Source organism: Pempheris klunzingeri, chromosome 1 (assembly GCF_042242105.1).
Source record: "Pempheris klunzingeri isolate RE-2024b chromosome 1, fPemKlu1.hap1, whole genome shotgun sequence".
In the NCBI taxonomy this organism is placed as follows: Eukaryota; Metazoa; Chordata; class Actinopteri; order Acropomatiformes; family Pempheridae; genus Pempheris; species Pempheris klunzingeri.
The window spans coordinates 21,406,270-21,422,820 of record NC_092012.1 but is presented as its reverse complement, the minus strand read 5'-3'; the positions used below and the strand labels follow the sequence as shown (position 1 = coordinate 21,422,820).

The 16,551-nt window shown below is 43.4% G+C and overlaps 1 protein-coding gene across 1 annotated transcript in view; it reads right to left on the bottom strand.

Moving 5' to 3' along the window:
- Positions 1–16,551, bottom strand: part of tln2a (talin 2a) — an 84,955-nt gene that overhangs the window by 15,099 nt on the left and 53,305 nt on the right. Inside the window, exons 18-39 of the mRNA XM_070855206.1 lie at positions 15,813–15,911; positions 15,026–15,193; positions 14,049–14,183; positions 13,560–13,719; positions 11,300–11,466; positions 9,251–9,379; positions 8,171–8,284; positions 7,829–7,942; positions 7,288–7,422; positions 6,685–6,813; positions 6,364–6,466; positions 5,276–5,484; positions 4,009–4,128; positions 3,276–3,473; positions 3,042–3,181; positions 2,403–2,496; positions 2,099–2,188; positions 1,853–1,975; positions 1,590–1,733; positions 721–882; positions 294–434; positions 20–201 (exon numbers count right to left, since the gene is read on the bottom strand). Of these exons, the coding sequence (XP_070711307.1) occupies positions 20–201; positions 294–434; positions 721–882; positions 1,590–1,733; positions 1,853–1,975; positions 2,099–2,188; positions 2,403–2,496; positions 3,042–3,181; positions 3,276–3,473; positions 4,009–4,128; positions 5,276–5,484; positions 6,364–6,466; positions 6,685–6,813; positions 7,288–7,422; positions 7,829–7,942; positions 8,171–8,284; positions 9,251–9,379; positions 11,300–11,466; positions 13,560–13,719; positions 14,049–14,183; positions 15,026–15,193; positions 15,813–15,911 (3,056 nt within the window). The remainder of the gene's footprint in view (positions 1–19; positions 202–293; positions 435–720; positions 883–1,589; positions 1,734–1,852; positions 1,976–2,098; positions 2,189–2,402; positions 2,497–3,041; positions 3,182–3,275; positions 3,474–4,008; positions 4,129–5,275; positions 5,485–6,363; positions 6,467–6,684; positions 6,814–7,287; positions 7,423–7,828; positions 7,943–8,170; positions 8,285–9,250; positions 9,380–11,299; positions 11,467–13,559; positions 13,720–14,048; positions 14,184–15,025; positions 15,194–15,812; positions 15,912–16,551) is intronic.

The following is a 16,551-nucleotide window of genomic DNA, read 5'->3' as shown; positions in this document are numbered from 1 at the left end:
AACAGACTGTCTCACTAACCGGATGGCTGTGATGAGACTCTTGATGGAGTCGGACACCGTGCGAGAGTGACCAGCCAGGACAGACCAAGTGGGCGGGTCTTTTGGGTTGATAACCAATGAGCGTGCAGTCTTCAGCAGGTAGGTGGAGCTGTCAAGCATGGAGCGTGCCGAGTGGAGGATCGGCTCCTGTGCCGCAGAGCCCTATGGAAAAGAAAATGTAACTTCCTGTTTTTCTACTGGTATGATAATGTAAGAGCTGTTCCACCATAAACACTAATGTCAGGTGGCCATACCTCATTGCTGATTTGAGCCGGGATGCTGGCAAACTCTGGGTTGGAAGCAAATGTTGTCAGGTTTTCCACAGCCTCGATTAGTGGAGCCGTGGCGACGCGACACCTGTTCCTGTTCTCCTCTGAGAAATCTCCATCCAGAGCCTTCAAAGTGAGAGAACCGGAACATGGAGGTGCATGAAAGAAGTCTGATTAAACTAGAGTATCTAAATAATTCATCTAACCCAAGAGTCAAGAATTGAAAAAAAAAAAAATTGTTGACAGATGTTTATTAGAAAACAAATATGACTTGATATGAATCACAAATGCTTCAGAATTCACTCAGAGGATTCATTCAAAATGATCCCTGATCAATCACAAAGCTAAACCCATATCTATACTGTGGTATGCCAATTATTAGAGGACAGAGCAAACCTTTAGACAACCTTACCTTAATGGTTTTGACCAAGTTGGCGGTGCTGTTGGCCACCTCCTTGGCAGACTGGACAAAGTGCCTCTTGGCAACTGGGTTGGTTGCCTTCGAGGAAGCCAGGCGGCAGGCGTTGCACAGTGCCGAGGTGTGCTTAGCAACAATGGTGGCTGCAGACAGCACCTGCCAAAACGTTAAACGGTTACTTTGAAGTCAAATCTTAGTCACTAATTGGTCAGTAGATAACAATGCAGTTGAAGTACTCACCCCAGCGTCATGTATTAATCATCCAGTGTTCGCTCACTGACATTTCTACGTACTAAAAGTTATTCACTATTGTGCTAGCATGCATCTCCCTGGAAACTTCCAGAATAGACTGGCAAGATGGACACTGACATAAATGAGGGCATATGGCTTTTTGTTTTCAACAAAGAATGTTGTTGAAGACAAAAAAAAAAGGTGATAATGAGGTAAATATTGGTGTTTCAGACCTGCAGCGCAGACGTCTGGCTGCACAGTTGGAACCTTCAACATCAGGTATTTGCAGAAAATACACAGTTTTGGGAGCAACAAAAAGGGGGGGTTGTCAACTTCAATAGTTTGAAGATCCCCATCATTTCTGTCCTAAGGCTAAGTAATAAATGACTGAGTTTGGTTTTTGAAATATTCCATTTAACAAAAGAAGTAGATCTCCTTTAAACATGTCAAAAAGTCCAAAGATCTATTTATAGTCAACATAAGGAAAAGACCAACATGATAGATAGATGTGCATTATAAATAAAACAAACAATAATCACTGCCATATCTACATATACAACACCTCAACATCGGATCAACACCTAACCGTTGCTGGCTGATTGCTCTACAGAGAATATTGTGAGGGAATGTACCTGGGAGGGACTACTGTCTGGGTCTACCAGATTCTGACAGGCCATCTGGATTGCCTGGTTGGCTTTGGCAAACTGGATGGGATCAACCAGTCCCTGTTGCCCTGCTTGACTGTTGGGATCAGACACACCCACCAGATAGGAGGCCTGTGGGGGGAAAGAAAACTCCCATTGTCAGTGTTTAGCAGCATTAAGACTAGTGAAAAGGAAATATGATCCATTTAACAGCCCCTGTACTGTGACAGCTGTTCGTCCACATTCTGTACCTGTCCTGCAGCTTCAGTGAGGCCACACAGGGCTTTGGAGGCCGATCCCACACAGTCTCCAAATGCAGACACATCTCCAGTCTTGCAGTTCTGAGAAATACCTGCCATAGACTCTCCCAGGACCTGGACAGCACAAAGGAGCAGGCCAGCAGAACAAAGACAGAAGACAAGAGAGGAATGCTTAACATACTAAGCTCTGTGTGTGCTTGGTGTTGGATCACAAGGGTGTCTGGTTTGAAAGCCTACCTTGGAGTTCTCCATCACACTCTCGATGCAGTCGAAGTAGGAGAGGTCACTGACCGGCTCATTGGGATTGTCCAGCATTCCTCGGACGGCCTGAGAGACGAGTCAGCAGTACTGGTCAGTCTTAGACAGCATTTCCCAAATTATTCACATTCTCTCTAGTTAAGGCCAGATGAGAGATTCAGTAGAAATGCTAATTATTCTTATTGGGTACTAATCAAACAGACCACAGTAAATAACACTCCCATCAAGCCTTTGTTGATATGATTGTTGATTTTCGATCACAAGGCTGTAAAGTTCTGTTCACCTCCAGCTCTCTCAGGGCGTTGTCACACTCCTTCTGGCCAGGAGCCTGCTGTGTGCACAGCGTGATCAGCTGGTTAATGCTGTCAGTCACTGCCCTGAAGCACAAAAACAAACAGGAAAAAATAAAAATCACACCAGAGTGCTTGAAGATGTTAGGGAGCATGCTGGCCTTGACCAGTGTGAACACATTTACTGAAGGTTTTTATGTGTTACTAAGCCTGTGCATGCACCCCCTACATGCATCTCTATGCTTGTGTTTCTGTGTGCAAGCTTATGCAGTTCATCAGCAAATCTCTGAAATTCTTCCCATTTCTTTTTGAAAATGTGAGATCTGTGGCTAAAAATGGAGGTTGGCAGCTGCAATCAGCACAACTGCAGCATTTAATCATGAAGTTATGGCTTCAATCTTGGGCAGATAACCGAATGATTCAATATGTTGAAAGAGACAACCATTTTAAACTGAACTGATTCCATCAGAGTCCAGTCAAATCTCTCTTTTCTAAATCTTCTCTTTTTTAAACAGAATGCATCAACAAGTACCTCACATTCCTACAGAAATATTAGACACACTGCAATATACAGAGAAAGATGAAAGCATAAAAGCACAACGTGCAGGTGTGTATGTGGCTAGCTGCGGTACCTTGCAGCAGCAGCTAGCAGGTTCTTGGCATTTGCAGCTGCAGGGTCTACAGACAGACTCTTAGCTGCCAGCAGCAGTTTGCTGGAAGCCATGGAGATGTTCTTCAGGTTACCAATCACCTGCAACTGGTCATCCTTTTTCTAAAAGCAACGCAGAACCAAACAAGCCGTTATGTCTTTAGTCCCTTTTTTAAAGACTTTGATGTTCGTGTGAATCTGATCCAACAAGACCGACCTGAGTGTGGCCGGCCATCTCTATACCAGCATCCAGGAACTCATCAAAGTCTTGGCTGAAGTTTCCAGAGGCCACTGCCAGCTGGCTGCTGGAGCCTCTGGAGGCATGGACCACCTCGCCTGCTGACTGATTCAGGTCTGCTGCTGTTTGGTTCAGATCGCTCTGGGCCTCCTGGAAAGACTTGGAGGCTGGAGGGATCTGAATGAAGAACACAGAGAATCAGAATAAGCACTCAGTGATTTCAGATGAAACTGAAATGACAGTTTGTGATTAACTGAGCTGCAATGCCGCCAGCAAGTGAAAGTAATGAAGTAATGAAGTACTGATGTAACAATTTAAAAACGTACTCATCTGAGCCTCATTTAAACGGCTAGATAGTGCTGTGTATAATGAATAACGAGTGTGTCTGAACTCTGAAAAATGTGTGCTTGATCAAAACTGTGTTCAAGTTTTTTGGTTTCAAACTAGAAAAATTGCTCACAAGTGAGAGTGAAGGGTATTTGTACGATAATGATAAAACATTTGTATTCTAGTTTGGCCAAGCTGTGACAAAACAAGGCTCTAAAAAGTCCCTGAAATAAAACCTGAAACTTTTCTATCCATTTGACTTAACTTGTACGTGTCATTAGGCGCCATAAATTCCTCAAGCATCTTTTTGCTGAGAGGCATTTAAAGAAAACACATGAGGCTAATTCTGCTGGCAGAGCTGCGGTGAGTCACAGACCAAACTCACAGTTTCAATCAGCAGCTTCTTGCTGGCCTCCCCGATGCTCTTGAGAGCCTGGTCCACATCCCTCTGGCCAGGCAGACAGTTGACGCAGTTGTTCAGGGAATGAGACACAGCCTTGGCCACCTGGAACACACAGCGGGTTCACAGAGGACTGGGTTAGAGCCACCAGGCTGAGCTAGAAATCTCTATTTAAAATGCTGACAACCAAGGAAGTAATGCAGAATAACTGATACCACCACTTTACAATTTTTGGGTTTTTTTCTCAACAAATCACAAAAAAACCACAAGCTGGGTTGCCAGATCACAGAGAACCTCACTGAACCCCACTGAAGCAGAAAGTGGAAAGAGCAACACAGGGTTCTTAATTTAACATCCAATCGCAACTTCAAAAGACAAGTAGCATTATATTAGGGTGTTTTTCCCCAAGATGAAAAAACACCCTAAATTCTCCACACTGCTACGGATATTATTTATTTATTTTGTGAAGAGGATATGAGAAGGACAAGACATAAATAATTAAGAGGTCCTTGGCCTGTTAATTTGGCACCAGGTTTCTTACATGAGTCCCTCGCTATATTTGACAGGTGTTCACTTTCATGTATTACTAAGCAGATGTAGACATCCACCTGGCTCACACTCTGCCCATGAGATAATATTTAGCACTGAAAGAAGAGCTATTGGGCTTTCCTTTCAACTTTACACGGCTGCATCTCAAACAGATCCTGTTTCAAAAGGAAAATGACTGCTATGTAAAACACAGACGATTCTATGAGTTCTATGAAATGTTTGGACGCTTAAACTTTGGTTTATTCCAAAATGTAGACTCATCCAAGAGTTCCATGATATAGAAATAGAGAGCGTTTGATGTGTAATGAATTAAAGATGTAACAACAATAATAAAACATTCATGAAACACATGCACACGCTCTATGTGGTATGAAAAATATGACTTAACATTTCCCTACATGAACAGTTGGAGGGTGGAGATGATGAGGTTGGAGAAACTGACGAATGACAAGAGGCTTGTGAACATAAGTCTCATGGACCAGTTGCTAGTGGATTTTTGTTTTGACAGCAGAATTGTGCAGAGCTGTCTCTGCAGTGACATTTGGTTGTGTCAGCTATATGGCACTAGTGTCACGGCCTGATGGGAAGAAGACGGAGCCTTCCAGCCTGCAGCATCAAGAGTCACCCGTTGTGTTAAACAGGACACACGTGCAGAATAGACACCAGAGCCTCTGAGCATCATGAGCATCCTGAATCATCTCACCTGCGCGAGTCTCTGCTGACTCTCAGCGTCTCCGGGGGAAATCAGCGCTTGCTTGGCCTCCAGAATGAGAAGCGCTGAGCCCTCCATAACGTCCCGAGCGGAGTCCAGCATGGCAGCTGCAGCCTTGGGGTCTGTGGTGGAGGCAGCGACGCCACGGGCCGCCTGGGCCAGCGTTTTCAGGGCCTGAGCAGTCTCTCTGGCTGCTATTCCTACACACAGAATCAGAGGGGAGAGAGACCACAGATGTGACAAACAGCCACAATCAGGAAAGAATCTCAGAGACATCATAGATCATTTATACACGGATGACTCTTCATCATGTAGTCATTTTTAAATCCTAAAGACTGAGGATATTTGTTAAATGTATAGAAAGCATTTCCTCGGTCCTGACAAACATGATCTGGATCAAGAGGGTGTTTACCGCTCGTCAGGAACCAACAGAAAACATCTCATCTGCCACACATCAGTTGGATGGGATAAAACAAATGGAAATTAAGCCATATTACATCAGGTATGACATAGCAGATGACTAGATCACTTAAGGAAAGTAAGTCAGTCCTATGAAGAACCAAGGACACTGTCAAAGCTTTTGATAGCATGTTAACAAATGAAGAGACAAAACACAGGCAAGGTTGTCAGGTTGAAACTGACAACTGTTAATTTGCCTTACCTCTCTGCAGCATACATTACAGCCTATTTAGAGCACTCTGTGAGATCAGACATTTGATGCTATGTATTAGGTAACTGGAATGGATTATTGAATCACATCTCTAGTAGTTCAGATATGGTAGAGTCATGTGAAAAAGAGAAAGAAGCTGTGTGTGCAGCGTGTACTGCAAATCAAGAGATGCTGGCAGCTGCAAGATGAAGTCAGATGAGGGTCTGTGGCAGAGACTACACACTTAGAAACTATCAGATCAGGGATCAAAGAAAAATTGATGCAAAAGTTCTATGTTGACTATGGGGTCAAGTGATATACTTATTTGAAGACTGAAAGGCTGATCTTACGTTGGCATAAGAGGAAAGGTTGTGCCATTTCCAAAACTTAAAAGCATTTCTGAAGAAGTCAGTATGGCAGCAGTACCAACCTGTGTAGTGTTCATTTCCTTGTGCTGCGCAGGTGAGCAGCTGAGCCATGGAGGACCCCACCGACTTAGAGGTGCTGCCCAGGTCCTGAGCACACTTCTCCAACTAAAGCAGAGGGAAGGGTGGAAAATAAGCCACCAACTTCAAAAGCTATCCAAATAACTAGACTAACTACCTAACTAAATTAAACTAGACAGCAAAGGAGTTGCTAGTCGTCTCTATGCTTTGTACAACTTAACTGAACTTATTGCAGCTGTCATCTTTCATGCTGGGTTTGGATGAATGAACCCCGAGTATATTCATGGGTCTAGAATGTCTCTTACTGATTCTCCAGGTAGTGGTTTCAGTTGGGCATTAACAGCTGCCAGCATGGCATCTTGCAGCTCGCTTCTCAGAGTCTGGATGGCCGTGAGCGCAGAGTCGATCTCCATGGGGCCGCAGGCTTCATGAGCCTAGAACATACAGGAAGTCTGCTGTCAGTCACAGTTCACATAGTTACAAAGGTTGCTACTACTGTTTTGGACCTGCAAGTAGTTTGTTGTCACTTATGCACTTTCCTCAAGTACAGAATTTGCGGCAAATGTGTTTTGTGTATCGCAGATGTTTGAGTTTATCACAGTGTTGTCACTGGTCAACTGATGTGACTTGATGTGACTCAGACGTCTATGGTGCAATTTAAAAGCCCCAAGGACAGCAGGTTCCACTTCAGTACATCTGATGTGGACTAAGCATAAAAAAAACTTGTTGACACAGTGGAACACACGGTTGGCTCTATTCTTGTGTGATTCAGAGAGGCACACTGTCTTTGTGGAACAATGTGGGAGCATTAGGTTTGTTTTGCATGCAGTTTGCATCTAAAATGCATCGACTTCCTGGATGCACTGCCGCCTTCAGGATGTGAACGCCTCTGTGTATGTGTGATCTACCTTCTGTGCAGACGTCCTCAGCTCAGCCAGGCAGGTGGCCAGGTTCTTAGCACACTGACCCAGTTGCATGGCTGCAGCCTGATCCGTCACCGTGGGAACAGATGACTTGGCCGAGGTCACCATCTTACTACCAGGCTGCAGAGTGGAAAAAAGTAAGGAAACAAATACTTTAAACACGTCAAAATGTCAGATAAATGATATTTTCCCTACTAAGGATTATCGTATTAAGTTTCATTTATTAAGGGGCCCCCTAAGACCTTGAGGTCTTAATGTTTCTCCGGGCAACAACAAGGAATAAAGGTCAAATTATGTTGTTGTATTTGTGTATTTCCCCTCACTCTAAAAGTGCAACTAAAGCATTCAACACATGATCCCACCACACCACTGCTTCTTTAACTAGCTGCTTCCACCAAAAAGAGGTTACAGGCCTATTTTTAATGGATCCCCACATGGCAGGAACACTATTTATACTTTGCTCAGCCTGGTTCCCAATGTAGGACTGAAGTTCCTTACAATGGTGAGGATGGGGGTGTGTGTGTACCTGTAGAAAGTTCTGGCTAGCAATGATGAGTGCTAGTTGTGCACTGAGGTCCTCTGGTTTGGCCTGACTGCCACGCACCCCCTGGACAAGTTGTGGGATGTGGTCTGCCACTGCCTATAGACACACAAAACACACACACACACACACACACACACACACAGTCTGAAATCCAGGCAAAATGAAGACTTAACAGATGTACAAAAACCTCAGTATAAAATCCCTCTATTATTCTCTAAACCATGGAGCAAAGTTCTCAATAAGGACGTGAAAGAAGAAAACAGTTTAAATAATTGATTTAAAAGGGAAACAAGAACAAAGCAAAGAGAAAGCAGTGATCCTCACCTTACAGCTCTGCACCAGCTGCTGGTGAGCAGCGGTGTTCTTGTTGGAGGCAGCTGCATTCTGAGCAGCAGCAATGGTCTGTGTGGCTGCAGCCGCAGCTTGCTTGGCAGCATTCTGGGGAATATTAAGAGCCATACAAACATACACATGTCAAATATAGTGAAAGGGCAGCTCTCTATCAGTCTCTGTATCAGCCTTTCTTCAAATGTCCCTTTAAAGCAAAGACTTCTCAGGTCACATCTCTGCTTTTGAGTCTGGACGTAAAAAGATTCTGCTGTCGAGTTTGCAGTAAAAATGGACTCAAAATTACGGTCCTGACATTTTAAAATGGGTTTGTGTTTCCTAACACTTACATCATTTTCCCACAAGATGACAAGCTGAAGAATATGCATGAATGTAAGCTGCATAGAATGAATTACTAAGCTATTGTAGATATTAATGCATTTGAGTGGAAGTACAGCATCAATAAAAGTTTGGCTCTTAAATTTTCCAGTCAGACACTTTGTTTGTGCAAAAATTACTGTAGTATTGTAAAACTACCGATACTACGACAAGTCATAAGTTGTAGATATATAAATTAGATAGGCATTAAAATGAATATCATAAAAATCTGTAAAAAGGCAAGGGATTAAACAACTACAGCATGTAACAAATGCTGAAATATTCATAAAGCCTGTTAATGAGTTCAATATTTTAGTTTGAAACAGTATTGAGTCATGAGACAAATAGCCCAGAGGCAAATGAGCCCCTTTCACAAACATAGATGATTGTTTTTTCCCCATTTCAGGGCCATTTAAAAATAGCAATAACAAACCTGTCTAAAAATCCCAACATCTAACAGTGGAAGACCGCTGAAATCAACATCTAATACTCACTGATCTTTGGTGCCAAAAGATGCCCCCACTCGTGCTTCATAGACGGTGATACACTATCTTAATATTTGGAACTTTAGCGGTGACATTTAGGATTAGTCCTGGTGTTAATGTCAAGTTTTACTGAAAATATTCTCAGATTCAGAGGGAGATAGCCCCCTCCTGAGGCAGCCATTTGTGCTGTAAAGGTTAGGCCGGCGTCACTGACCTCCAGTCTGTTAATCAGTTTCTTCTTGATGGCGTTCTGAGCAGCAGCATTGGTGGCCACACGCAACCCCTCTGCAGCCTCCCTCAGTCTCTGCTGCTGGTCTTCATTTTCTGGATACGCCGCCGCGCCCTGAGAGCACACACACACACACACACACACCAACAAATACACAACAGGTGAGCAAGATGGGAAAACAGCTGGCAAGACAAAGCCCGAATGACTTGCTCATGATCTCTCCTCCTTTTCTACAATCTTTAAAACAATAGTTTTTTGAGAACTAGTCCTTTCTTTGAGAAGCACGATCATCCCTAAGTGACTGAGTAACAGTCAGAAAAATAACACACACCCACTGAGACGAGCAGCAGACACATCCACAAGTGATCTTACAATATTCAGTCGGTGTACACAGAGTTAATAACCGCACTCAAGCTTCAGTTTCTTGTTGATGGCTAAATGTCAATGAGTGATGCTGTTGATTCACATAAGCAAGCAGCTCTTTCATTTTCCTGCTTATGAATCCAGCAGTACAAGTTAACTGGGCTCTTTGGAGGCCAATATCACTTAGCACCTCCGTGTGTCCTGCTGTTGGAGAGAAGGCTAAGCCTGCTGCCATTAGGTTAATTAATTGGGAACCTGGTAGTTTCACCTGCAGCCACCCAGAGCTGGGTGAGCTGCTGAAAACACGTGTCATTAAAGGTAATGCTTATCCCCACAGATGCTACTGCCAGACCACATATCTCTATAAACAAGGCCTACAAGTGCACAAACAGAAAAAAAAGCTTTGTACAACAGTTAATTATGACTTAGTATTAATTACAGCAAAACGATGTATGATGATGTGACCAGCTTCAAATCAGAGGAGTTTACAGCTGTCATCTCCTGCTGGCAACTGCTAACATCATTTCAATTGAACAGCCAATTTGCATAATTGTCAAAAAAGGGCTGATATTCCGCACTGACTAGCTTTCAGAAAGCGGCATCTGTTTTACAGTGATACAATAAGTGTATCACTACAGCAAGTCACTACCTGACACAGGATTTTAAAAAACAAGCATAAAGACGGTCAGCTGTAAAACACAGTCCAAAAAGACTGAACTCCACAGGCTCAGATCAATCAGTTACCACGGTAACGCTGCCCGAGGTCTCAGCCTCCACTGACACAGATAAATATGCAGCTGTGGCGGTGATAAGTCTGCCATCAAACTCGACCATCAAGCCAGCTGGAGGGCGTCATTTAATTTTCATGGTGGAAGTGGAGAGTTATTAATATCAGTGTGTGATTCTGTGGACAGATAATGAGGCTGATGTGGAGCGATAGCAGATAAATAGTTTGGGTAGAGGAGGATGGGTTGAGTGGCAAAGCTAAATCTGCCCTTCAGCAGTCTGGGAGGAAAGAGTCTGATGCCCTCTTAATCATGCTCTGTTGGAGACTTGAGGTGGAAAAGCTGAATAGATTATAATATTTCACCGTTCGCTCATAACTCCGAAACATGACAATCCTGTTTAGTACCACGGCCAGGAAGAGGCTCATGGGTGTAGAATAAATGGTCCAATAAGTACAATTAATTCAAACTGTCCACTACCATGTTTAAAGGATTATAACAATCCTAGTAGTGGTTATATGACAATTATAGAAACACAGACCATCAGAGTGGGCTTAAACCCAGGTTGGGGACAGTCTGGCAAAGCTCAAATATGTGCAGACAGCAAGCGCTGCCCATTCAGGAGTTCTTGTTTTGGTCTGAAAGTGAATCCCTGTCACACACACACACACAATGCGGTCACTGAAAAGGTTGCCTCGTATGAGCAGGAGAATGAAATCCAGCCTAGTAGATTTTCATCTGGTCTTTAGAAATGCCACCACGCTGAATAAAACCAAACATTTTCAACACTTTTTTGGCTGAAAGCTTTGAGTGAGGCCTTGTTTCCACTGACCCTTCAGCTCAGTAAACTTACTGCTTTAGTTGACAAAAGTTGACATATACGTGCAAACTTCTAAGAAAATACACATAATCAATACAATATACTTCCGTCTCACACAATGCTTACCTTTGCTGCCTCCACCATCCTTGCGGTGGCGTCGGCCAGCAATTTAGCAGCTGCAAGCAGCTTCTTAGAGTTGTCGACGTCCACCTCGGCCTCAGCATCTGACCTCATGGCATTCACCAGGTCTGAGGTGGCCTGGGCCAACACCCGAGCCTGGCGCACCATCTCTCCTGAGAGGAGAAGTAGAGAGGACAGAGGTGGTGGAGCGGTGTGGGGGATGGAGAGGTGAGAAAAAATTGGAAAGATGTGGATTAATGGATGAGTCATACTAATGAGAGATTGCACGTGTTAACACAGTCAACCTGCTTTAACTCAGGAGGATTACACAAGAGTTACGCCATGAAGTTAAGGGTCATGAACAACTTGTCTTCAGTTCTTTCTTGCAATAATAGTCAACCTGTGCTCGATGACTACTTTCTTGTGTTCTAGTTCAGGATGATGATGCAAGCGATGCAATGCTGGCAAACCTTAGTGGAGCAGATGAATACTTCAACTGCACCGATTTTTAGCTTGATCGCATTTAATTTTGTAGCAGCAACAGAAATTTAAGGTTTACTTAGTCACTAAACTGATACTTTACTCATATTGTGACTTTGAAGTGTAAATGTCAGCATCATAATAAAACCACCTGGTGGGAGAAAACAAGATCTAACTGATACGAACACCTTTCCTCAGCCAACTGTGGCTCATTTTCTGGCCAACTTGTATTTCTCTCCCAGATCAGATGTGCATAACGCAACAAATGCAGGTGACTTGTGAAAAAACAATTGGATGCGATTATTCCTCCTGCCCCGGTGTTTTTGATGCCCTTGAAAAACACTGTGTGTTATCACAGTAATGAGATAAGACGGAAGGGATTGGTGTCTATATTCTCCCTGTCAAAGCAGACCTGGCACAGCACACAAGCTATTTGGCGGTTAGCCTCTATAATTCATGTGAATGCATCAGCTGATCTGCCAACACTGCACTACAGAAGGATTCACTCTTTTTTTTCTCTTCACATTTCATATTAGGACCTGAATGCCAGGTTTCACATAACCCCACATATTTGACGCCGGCTCAAAGGTGGTATTCTCCACCTAGCTGCATGTAACCGGGTCTCAGCAGAGGAAACAGCTATTCTACTTCTATCGAGCCAATCAATCTGACTAAGCTGACCGCTGGGCCGGGATATTCTCTGTGCATCTCTTTCGTTCTCTCTCTGCTGTCAGACTTGTAAACATCACTGTCAGCTTTTGTCTGTGGCTTCACCAGGGCTGACAGCACTCTATTCAAACCCACCATCATGTCAGTCCCTCTGAGGAGAAGATGGGATGAGGGCTGATACAAAGTAAGACATCTCCTCACAAACCAGAAACTTTACAGCTGTGGAAGGCAACTTTTAAAGCTTAGTGTAGATTTTGCTTTTTCATCTCTTTTTATAAAACTAAATATTTGACTGCAGCAGATTAAATTTAGCCACATTTTAGATTTCACAGCACGACAGGAGCCAGAATTGTGCCACATTTACTCAAAACCTCTTTGATGGGTCACACTGAGGAGTAGGACAGGGGAGGCTGGTCCTGGGGTGGGCACCAGGCAGATTCAGGTCAAGCCTTCATCAGATCTGGTAGACTTTGGTCAAAAAAAGCGTGTACCAAGAACCTAATTACGAGTATGAGCAAATAAAATTCAGAATAGCACAGCTTGTATGATATTAGACAAAAACAACTGCAGTGATCAGTCACTGAGCTCTGCCTGCAAACCATCGGCCATCTTGCATTTTTTTGTTCATCACTGTCGTGGCTTTTACTTTAGCCCAGATTATGAAAAACTCTATCAGAGTATTTTAATTCTTTGTTTGCATGTAATGTCTGGATTATCGACAAGACAAAGCCATGCTAGTAGCCTTACAGGCTGTGGGCTAACTTTTGTACAAAATTCCATTGCATTTCAATAGTTGTTGAGACATTTCTCTCTTTAAGATGTCAACCTCTCAGTCATTAGGATTCATCCTCTGGGGACCATAAATGTCTCTACCACATTCATAATGAAAACTAAACCTTCAGTGAACAGCTGTGGGCTGCACATGCCTGCTAATGACTGCTTCAACCATGATTGCATTTCAGATTAAAAATACACGTTACTAATCAACCTGCCTTTAAACCTAAGCACTGTACATAATTACTTAACCTCAACATGCATTTCAGAGCAATATGGCTGGATGTAGATGCACAATTTTGAGTCCTTACTGTTCTCAGCTTTGGATCTCTTTCAGACTCACCTGCGTCTCCCATCGAGCTGAAGATGCTCTCAGTGACCGTCATAATGGTGTCTGTGGCCTGGTCATAGCGTCCGATAGGCTCTCCCCTTGAGGTGTACTGGCGAACATGTTGCAGGAGATCTGCCAGAGCCTGACTCACCACACTGGCAGCCGCGCTCACCTTCAGTACAGGAGAGGAACATCATCACCGTTAGTGCTGCATGTCTTCAGCTCCATTAGAGAGGCACGATGGACTCGTTATCATCATTGCTTCTTTAGCAGGGTGAGCGTACATTAACTGAATAGCTTAAATAAAAGATAAAAACTTCTGATGTGGTTTAAATGAAAAATGAGAATAAACCGAAATAAACCAGTCAACTAGTGGTGCTAAATGAGTGATTCCTGGGTCAGACATGAGATATACTTTATCTCCTAAGACAGAACAAAAAGGCATTCACAAAACAATACAGTTCAGTTCATACAGTTCCTCCATAAATGAATCAAGCTGACCTGTTTGAGGAGCTCGCCATCTTCTGTGGCTGAGAGGCAGGCCTGGACACAGCTTTCCACCGAGCGATCCACCAGCTTTCCAGCTTCAATCAGCTGCTCCTGGCACACGGGTGAGCTGATGGTGGGACTCACCACCTACAGCAACAAGGTGAGAAGAGGAAAAGATGACGAAGGTGAGGGAGGAAAAAAAGACACAAGAGGAGACAAGGCAGGTAACTTCCTCTCCAATTGGAAAAAAAGAAAAAAAATGTGCCAAAATAGAAATAATCTCCATCTAGCCCTCCCAATATTAAACATAAACTGTATTTGACACTATTTTAAAACACATTTTAAACGCAACGCTACAACAGGCTTCAACAAATCACATTTCACAAAGAACAGAGGAAACAGCCAGAAGAGAGGGGAAAAAGATTTGAAAGGCATTCAGCAGATGGTTCTCATCACAGGGCCATGAAGAGAGGTGAGGATTTGTTTAGTGAATATAACTATTCAGATTGGAAGCCAGGAAGGCATTTAAACTAATTAGAGGCATGTGGGTTGTACAATTAACGATGTGCAAGTGTGATGAGGGCACCGGGTATTTCACAGTGCCTCGGTGCACCCTGACGTATTCGTTCCCCAGAAATACAAAACCTCTGCTACTGCACAGTCTACTTATGAGAATGCAAATGGGGAATTATTGCCATGCACTCAACAAAATAGTTGTAACAATAGCTTCCCCAGTGATATCCACACACTACAGAGGCCAACCTGACATGATAAATGGAAAAAAAACATCACACCAACAGTGCATCAGTTCCCAAAAAGTGAATTCAGTGGCTATTATGCAAATGCTTGGAAAGGAGTACATGTTGGACTAATAGTGAAATGATGGGAACCATTTAGTACAATGAGTCTCATATTTCATGGCCGGTAGCAGTGATGAATGTTCAAGCTTATTCGTGTGATCTGAATGCCCCACAAACATATTCTTATACCTTGGCACAAGCCACCAGCTGGGAGGTGGACAGGGCACACTGAGTGGCAGCAGCAATGACCCGGTTCTGAAGCACTGTGTCCTCTGCAACCTGGGCCACGTTCTTGGCCTTCAGCACCAACATGGCTGCAGCGTTAGCCACTGCTTTGGCCAGATTCATCAGGATGTCCTGCAACAACAGTAGGCAATGGTGGAAAGAGGAAATCTAATCAGCAACATCATATACCTGCAGAGTCTGCCCAGTTACATTTGCATCTCATTCTTATAATCAGATTTTAATCATGCTTGTAATTAAAGCACTAAAAGAGAGGAGACAGGCAACCTTAGAAACATTTCACAGAATTAGGACGTCTAATCATATTCAATTTAACAGGAAAGGCAATGGTGTTTGCTTATCTGTACATTATTATTACAACATATACTTGACTATATAAAGGGTAGCATCAACCATTAAAAAAACACATTTACACACTGCACATGTGTACAATGCATCTTTACTGAAGTAGTGTAAAACAGTGAAATGCTCTGTGCATGTTGACAGGCAGGCTGAAAAGAAGTGGTCTTGTTTTCATCTCTGTACAACCTCTGCAAACACTCATACATAGCTACATAGGGGAAACACTCAAGTCTAATAGCATTCATTTCAAACAAAAACAGCTAAAATAGGGAAATATTCCCTCCAGGATTCTCTGGTTACAGTGTGGTTTTGTTTAACTGCGTCACTGAGTTTTCTTTGAATACAAGACAGAATGTGGTGATGGTGATAAATGGAAGGAGTGCAGTGTTACCTGGAACCGCTCGTCTGTCTCACTCTCTCCAATCTGGCGCAGGAGGTCTCCACTGGCCTGGCCGATGCTGCCTGCTGCTGTCAGCACAGTCTGTCTGGGCTGCAGACACACACACACACACACACACACACACACACACACACACAGAGGAAAAGCATCAGAATGTGAAAGTGCATTCACATGCACAGCTGGCATCATCCTGTATCTTGACGTATGGCTTCTATTCCCCCTGTACAGTCTTTTACTGTATGGTACGCTGCATCGAAGACAACAGTTAGCTATTTACATTAACTGAAACACTAAGGCACAGTTAAGTCGTACAGACAGCCCACAATTCTTCACGTTTAAGTTATCTTTCCAACTACTTGCATGCATAATGTATGCACCTGTGCATGATGCAGATTACCAGCAACAACTGTACAGCACATTAACTTCTGAATGATACAGCCACATCAAAAGCAACTAACTCCTAGTGAGAACATTATAGACCTGCAACCCACATAGACACAGACTCCATTAGCACAAGTGAATAAAGTGCCCTTTACAGTCATTCTAAGTAAGGTCCGTTTGCATGAAGGCACAAGATGTCTGCCTAGTCTCAGCCTCAGTCTTTATTCTGACCGACTACCACAGTCGTTAGCTTTAGCCAGCCAACAGCAGAGGATTAATATAATAAGGTGTTGTGTGAAGGACCAGGAGAGAAGCTGCATTATTAAGAGACAATACGCCGTCTCAGAGC